Source organism: Onychostoma macrolepis, chromosome 23 (genome assembly GCF_012432095.1).
Source record: "Onychostoma macrolepis isolate SWU-2019 chromosome 23, ASM1243209v1, whole genome shotgun sequence".
NCBI classification, from domain to species: domain Eukaryota; kingdom Metazoa; phylum Chordata; class Actinopteri; order Cypriniformes; family Cyprinidae; genus Onychostoma; species Onychostoma macrolepis.
Genome location: NC_081177.1, coordinates 18394084 through 18402038, shown reverse-complemented (window position 1 = coordinate 18402038; position 7955 = coordinate 18394084). Strand labels below are relative to the sequence as shown.

Genomic DNA, 7955 nt, shown 5'->3' with positions numbered 1-7955 from the left:
TATTTTAAATATAGGTTTAAAACCTATATCAGAAAAGTCTTTTGATAATATTTGCCAGTTTCCATTGATAAAGCTGTAGTCTATACTCTTTCAGACAGATTTCGTCCACAAAAGCACTGGTTTATCATTTTAAGCTTTTGCACATTTGTCTTTGCGTAATATTATATCTTTCTTTGTACTCTAGAGTATGCATAGCGTTAATTAGTCATGATTGCACCAGGGCATACTGAAACTGCATCAAAGCAAACTCACCTCGGATTGAACAAAAGAGAGACATAATAGTTAAACTCAGAGTACAAATGTAAACTTTACATGCCGCACCTTTAGAGGGCGATGGAAGACCTTCATTGTGAGATATTTGCTGTAGAAGAAGAGAGTCTGACAGCGACAACGAGCACTAAAGTAGGTACATGAGTTCACTAATGTGTGATATAATAAACTGTGAGATGTCATTGCAAATGTTTTCTATTTTAAAAACGCATGCAATCTTAAGCTATAGATGCTCTAGGTTTAAAATGAAGACTAACAGTGCTAACAGGTCCCTTGACAGGCACCACCCGTGTAGTCTGCATTGAACTGTTTTCGTTGTTATGTTCAGGTCTTTTAAAACCCATCATCATGACAACAGTCCAAGTGCCTGCTCCGGTTCCAGGTGAGTCGTCGTGGATCTCCGCGTCTCCCGGTGGTCTGTGGGAGGTGCGCCGAAGGTGGCTTGGAGAAAGAAAACGAGGGGACATCACGCCGATGATGGGCTCCCTGTGTAAGGTCAAGGTGCAGCGAAGTACTGTTACGGATGGAAACACACTACATACTGCTTCTGAAGAGCAGGAATCAACAGCCAGCGTTGATTCTAGCGAGCTAGCTACCTCATACCCCCGCTCGCAGGACTCTGTGCTGCAGCTTCCACTGGATGAGTGGTTCTTGTTGCGCATGGGCGAAGGGCAGTGTGACATTACAGAGGGCTGCCTGGAAGGGATGAGGGCTGGAGAGATGTGTGAGGTGAGGGCAAAGCTAAAATATAGACTTAAACCAGGAGTGTCCAATCCTGCTCCTGGAGGGTCACTGTCCTGCAGAGTTTAGCTGAATCCCACCTGACACACCTAGTCGAGGCTACTGTTTCAACGACTGGGTTCCCACAGTCCTGGCTTATTAGACATTTCCAGGTAGGTGTGTTGGGGGAAGTTAAAGCTAAACTTTCCAGGACGTTGGCCCTCCAGAAGCAGGTTTGGACACCCCTGACTTGAGACTTTTTACATACAAAAAAATGATTTTAAACAGTATTTTACTGTATTGTTAAATCTAATATTTTTTTTCACCCTAAATCAGAATCATTATATTATTTTCTAAAAACATTACAGAGAAATTACTTACTCATAAAATGTAATATACTTTTCACTGTATATGCTAATGTAACTTACAGGAAAGCTGACATATATTAACTATATTATGCATACAGTGCTGGGTTGTAACTGATTTTGTCTGGATTACATAATCAAATTCCAAAAAGTAATGCTGTGTAATTAAATTATATTACGTTTTAAAATACTCATAATTAGACTAGTTACATTTTTATTGATGACATGATTACTTAATATTCACACAATGGCAGTCAGTTATTCATTGATTCTCCCTAATTCTTTATATATATATATATATATATATATATATATATATATATATATAAGCAAAAAGCCTATTGCTTATGCTACCTGTCAATTTTTTGAACAGTAAGATTTTTAATTTTTTTTTTAAAGAATCCTCTTCTGCTCACCAAGCCTGCATTTATTTGATCCAAAATACAGCAAAAGTAGTAAAATATTTTGTAATATTTAAAATAACTGCTTTCTATTTGAATATATTTTAAAATGTAATTTATTCCTGTGATCAAAGCTAAATTTTGAGCATCCTTACTACAGTCTTCAGTGTCACAAATCATTCTAATATGCTGATTGGCAGTTCAAGAAACATTTATTATTATTATTATTATTATTATTATTATCATCATCGATATTTACAACAGTTGAGTACATTTTTTTCAGGATTCTTTGATGAATAGAAAGATCCAAAGATCAGTTTCTATCTAAAAAAGCTTATATTCTAAAAGCTTGAAGTCAATATAATTTTTTGGGGAAAGAAATTATAGAAAATTAGAAGTTAATGTTTTAATTTGCAAGGATGCTTTAAATTGATCAAAAGTGATGATAAAGACATTTATAATGTAACAAAACATTTCTATTTCAGATAAATGCTGTTCTGCTGTTCAAAGAAACCTGAAAAAATTATACTCCGCTGTATTCAACATAAGAATAATAATAATAAAAAAATTTGAGCAGCAAATCAGAATATTAGAATGATTTCTGAAGGATCATGTGACTGGAGTAATGATGCTAAAAATTCAGCTTTGAAATCACAGGAATAAATGACATTTTAAAATATATTCAAGTAGAAAACAGTTCTTTTAAATAGTAAAAATATTTCAAAATGTTACTGTTTTTGCTTTGTACTTTGTACTTTGGATCAAATAAATGCAGGCTTGGTGAGCAGAAGAGACTTCTTTAAAAACATTAAAATTCTTACTGTCCAAAAACCTTTGACTCTATATATTAAGAAAGTTTTCCAGTTCTGTAGAATTGCACACATACACACTAGTTAAGCAGCTATAATTACACAGAAAATGGAGAGACCTCACAGCATAAACAAATAAAATATTTAATGTTTCATTCAATTAATTTGATTGATTTTATTTAATTTTTTAAAGATTTTATTTCTTTCAATTTAACATTTTTAAGATTTAATTAATTATTAGCTTCACTCCTTCACAAAACCCAGTTTAGGAAACCCTGACGTAATATAATGTTTAATGCACTTAATTTTGTAGATAACAAAGAATGGAATACATTTTCTTTCTCTTTGTATTTTTATATCCATATAGTTCAAGATTATCCTACTCAAATCAATGTAATAAACAAGTTAGATCAAATTTTTTAAAAAGTAATCAAACAGTAGACTTGATTATATTATTTAAATGTAATAGATTACGTTACTAACTACAAGCTTCAACATATAAATTGTATTCAGTAAAGAACTACATTTTGTTACTAATTTACCAGCACTGTATGTATATCATGGGAAAATGTGATATCACATCTCATCTATAAACTTTCTCTGCAGTTTACAATAAGTGCCTGGAATGCAAAGAACTCTAAAGCAGCAGGCAGTGATGCTAATGGTACCCAGACTGAAAATACAACAGAGCAGGGATCGTCTCAGCACTCTGACTGCTTTACACTCCAGCTTCACTCTTTAACCCCTGGGCAGGAGTCTTGGCAGATGACACCTGGAGAGAAATGGGCTTGGGTGCTGTCTCACAAGCAAAGGGGTGGTCAGCGGTTTGGGACAGGAGATATCTGGGGTGCGACAGACTGCTACTGCAGAGCTGTGAAGCTGGCAATAACTTTAAATGGCAAGACAAGAAGAAAGCCAATGGACGAAGCATTTAAAGAAGGTGTGGATGGAGAGGACGATGATGATGCAGCTTTGACACCATGCTTTGATAAAGAAAATGAGCAGGCAGAAGGTGCTGATGTCTGCATTCCAACTGAAGAAGAGTACAAAACTGTAAAAGCAGAAATTCACTGCAATCTTTCTTTATGCCAACTTAAGTTAGGCCAGCTTGGTAAGTCCAGAGACAGCAGTATCAAGGCCACTGAGCTGAACCCAAACAGCACTAAGGCCTGGTACCGACTTGGGCAAGCTTGCCTGCAGCTGGGCGAACTGGAGGAATCTCGCATGGCCTTTGGAAAGATTCTGGAACTCCAACCTGATTCTGCATCAGCTCGCACTGCTCTGAAACAAGTGAACAACAGATTAAAGGACTTAGACAGTAAACTCGGTCAAAGGCTGAGCAAGATGTTTAACTAGAAAATAACTGAAAATTGGGAATAACAAAAGCAGAACATGTGCATATGTATAAAAATGATAACAACAGTAAAGTGCCCAGAAGTTGTTTTTGGTCTTTCCTTGTAGCTTAACTTCAATGTTTAAAACTTGAAGTATGTTTACCGTATGGGTAGTATATATACTATCTTAAATGTTCAATGTTGTAATTTGTCAATGTTTAAACCTACATAAACTTGAAAGTTGTGCAAAGTCATAAGACTGCTTAGGACATTTACTGAATGTACTAAAGTTTTGTTTATTTTTGTATAATAAGAATATACTGCTTTGAGGTTTTGTTCTAAAACATGTTTTCATTCCAGATTTATAACTGCTGTAGAAAATGATCAAAAGCCAAGTATACTGCATTCTTGCATCAAGTGACAATAAACAATGTTATTTATAAAAATAGTTTTTTTTCTTCTGTTTTTATTGATGAATACTTAACACAATATGAACAATTAAACAGAAGGCATAGCATTACCCATTTCAAACTAAAATTATATCATATTTCAGGGAATTGCAAAACATATTATCATATCTTATTTTTTGTTTTGCTATTACAGAAAATATTTAAATCATACTATAAACAGCTGAAAAATCTATATCTATCGCTAACGTTTTTAATGAGTTAATTTTGTAGCCAATCACATCACATCTTCCAGGCAGAGGCAGCCAATCAGACGACGCCTCCTCGCTACCTTTGCATTAGAAAGCTTTAGGTGAGCAGCTACAGACAATAACTACACATTTACATTTGCAAACTTTACAAAGCAGGAGCTAATTAGTGAGGTAAGTAGATTCTTGTATCATAACTAAGTAAACCAATCGATTTTACAGAAATATTTCTTGATGTTGTTGCGGCGGTGAGTTGTGTGACGAGAACTAACGCGTGAGAGACAACTGCTTCACAATTAATGGTTTTATGACTAAAATACCGCAGTATACAATGTATCAAGTCATAATAGATCATATCAGTGAACATTGTTATTAATGTGGTCTATTGATACTCGATTGTAATTGCGGCCAGCACGGACAATAACATTTTGTAATGGCGGCCCAGCACGGACTGTGAACCAATACCGATAACGTTAACGTTACATGGTGCCAAGAAAACGTTCTTCATGTCCTGAGGATGGTATGTAAAATGTTTTAATAAGTGCAAATAGCATTAAACAAAATACAGGAATACATTCGCTATGTCCTGTTTGCTCATACTTTTAATGCATAATTTTGTTATTTGTTCGCCACTGCCCAAAAGGAAAATGGCTAAAGGAAGCTGCAAAATAATGACCGTTTCCAAACAGGTTTTCCATATTACTGTATGGGTAGGTTTAGGGTTGGGGTAGGTGTAGACATTAATAAATCATAATTTGACACGTAGCATTTTTTTCGTTGTCGAATTGTACAAACCTACTATTTTAATAGGCGTTAGCAAAATCTGACAGGGTTAGCAAAAATCGACGGAACACCGCCACCGCCTTTTTAGACAAACCAAATTTTACCTCCGCACTGACCCCGCTGGTGGAGCCAACGAGTTTGTTTCGGTAACTGGATCTGATGATATGATACACGGTGACGGGGCAAATTTCTGAGCAATGTTGCCGGGCAACTTTGGGCAATATTGCCGTCAACAGACAACCAGGTGAGACGCATCTAAAGTACCACGACCGATCTAAAGTATCCAGATAGAAATTTGTTACCCATTCTCAATGGGAAAGTGCCCACACAACATTGCTCAAAAATTTGCCTCGTGTATCATCTGCCTAATTAGTTGTGTTAACAGATATTACTAAAATGAATGTGTAAAACCATCAATATAACAATACATACAAAAATGTAGCTTATTCGTATCTCTAATTACTCTATTGCTCAAACAAACTTGAACGACGCGTTTACATTAAATAAATGTAAATCAGTCAATACATTGCAAATCCAGTCGTTATGTACAATGTTTCTATAAATAATATCTACAACGCTGATAAACAAAAGTTTAGTTTTTAGCACTACTTCTCTAAACAATACAGGCGACATGCCACGCGGAGACGTGATGTTAACAACTCTTTAATGATGAATTGAATGATTTGCTCAAATGAACATTTAGGTTCTGTGAAATTATTTGAATTTCCCAATGTTTGGCAAGAAATCTTAAAATGGTGTGCTTGGAAAGTACATACAACCCAGTACTCGCTGTGGATATGAGGAGCCATGTTTTTTTTTTAAATGGAAAATAAAAACATTTTCATTATGGTTGTTTACAGGTAATCCCCATTAGAGAACTACCTATATAGGCCTGCCAGACTCTTGCTAGAAGAAGTGGTATGTATGGATACAAGGTATGTAATTCACAATTTTAGAAATGATTTTCCTGGGTGATAAATGGTGGTACTTATTGAGGAATCATTCAAGCTGGAGACACGGGTCTCTGTGGCGCAATCGGTTAGCGCGTTCGGCTGTTAACCGAAAGGTTGGTGGTTCGAGCCCACCCAGGGACGGAAAGCTTTTGTTTTGATGCTTTTATTTTGACTAATTAATCTTGCATTAACACAGCAACATTTATTCACAACACTTATTCAGACATTGCTGTTGCACCATATGGTGATTCACTAGCGACGTCTGTACACATTTAATGAATTCAATCACAAAGGTCTGCGGTTAATAGTCTTAGCCACTTTCTAAAAGCATATCTTCTGTTATTCTGAAAGGAATATTGATTTCAGTTTATACTTGAGCACATTTAACCTCAAAGACTTATGATTAAAAAATATTGAACGCAAAGCCTAATAAAGATTTCCACTATCTGCAGTACACAGTGTGCGGTAATGCACAATTATGTATCGATCGCATGTATGTTGGGCAGATAGGCGGTCATGCAACATGCAATAGGCCTGACAGGCAAGATATGCAGTAAAAATATGCATCAAAATATTTGGTTAGGAATATATGTTAAAAAAGTTGCACACCACAGTGGAGTGACTTTACTCAGCATTTATTATTAAAGAGCGACATCTAGTGTCAAGCTCAGAGGAACTACAACTACTGCTATTTATTAGATTAATATGGGCATTTTTTAATGTAATTAAATATTTAATGTTTTGTCCTTAATAAAAATTTTTTTTTTTGAAAATTGTAATAGTTTAAGACTTTCTCTTTTTTTTTTTTTTTTTTTTTGGTAGGGCGTTGATATGACTAAACTGTCACTTGCTGTTAAATAAAGCAACAAGACCTCTTTAAGAAGTACAAAAAATATGAAAACATGCACTAAGCCATTTAATATTGCCCAATAATTGATTTTGAAGGAATTCACGATTTCCAGTGTTCCATATTGACAGCGGTCCCATGAAGGTCTGTGGACAGGCGATACCTCTTGGTAAACCTCAAAAATGGCCTTTCTGGCAAGATCTGCATAATGTGTGATATGTATATAATTTAGACTTTTAGACAGAAAACATGTTTCTTAAGGAAACATTCCAGTGGTTGTAACCACGAGGTCTCTGTGGCGCAATCGGTTAGCGCGTTCGGCTGTTAACCGAAAGGTTGGTGGTTCGAGCCCACCCAGGGACGGAAAGCTTTTATTTATTTACAGATATATAATTTTTTTTTTTTTATTTTTTATTAATTTTTGAGTAATTATTTTGACTGTTATATAGACACTGCTAAAGTAGCAACCTAATGAAGTATGCAATTAAATGTCACCCATTTGAGTACAAACTGAAAGGTCTGCAGTTGGTACTAGCTTTTTTTCAACATGTCGCTCAAGTTTGCACCTTTAAAACTGAGTTTGTTTGAAAGATTTTCAGTTTGACACTTCTAAGCTTTTAAATTTTTATTCTTAATAACAGATATCAAATAGAGCATTGCAGTGATAACATGATGTTTTTACCATCAGCCCGGAGGATATGATCACTCTGGTTCCCTTGACCAAAAACCCAATAGGATTTATCCATTGGTTTTTGGATTATTGCAGGCTCTGTGACTTAAAAAAAAAAAGTATGATTCTTACACATTTTGGTCATTAT

At 35.2% G+C, this 7955-nt stretch overlaps 1 protein-coding gene and 2 non-coding genes across 3 annotated transcripts; all 3 read left to right on the top strand.

Moving 5' to 3' along the window:
* Positions 1 to 267: 267 nt before the first annotated feature.
* Positions 268 to 4322, top strand: fkbpl (FKBP prolyl isomerase like). The gene is made up of 3 exons (XM_058763961.1): positions 268 to 402; positions 599 to 999; positions 3172 to 4322. The coding sequence occupies exons 2-3, from the start codon at positions 619 to 621 to the stop codon at positions 3919 to 3921; spliced, it is 1131 nt and encodes a 376-aa protein (XP_058619944.1). The 5' UTR covers positions 268 to 402; positions 599 to 618; the 3' UTR covers positions 3922 to 4322.
* Positions 4323 to 6357: 2035 nt separating this feature from the next.
* On the top strand, positions 6358 to 6431 carry trnan-guu (transfer RNA asparagine (anticodon GUU)). The gene has a single exon. It is a non-coding gene; the product is annotated as a tRNA-Asn (tRNA).
* A 995-nt stretch (positions 6432 to 7426) lies between these two features.
* trnan-guu (transfer RNA asparagine (anticodon GUU)) lies at positions 7427 to 7500 on the top strand. Its single transcript has one exon. It is a non-coding gene; the product is annotated as a tRNA-Asn (tRNA).
* The last annotated feature ends 455 nt before the right edge of the window (positions 7501 to 7955 follow it).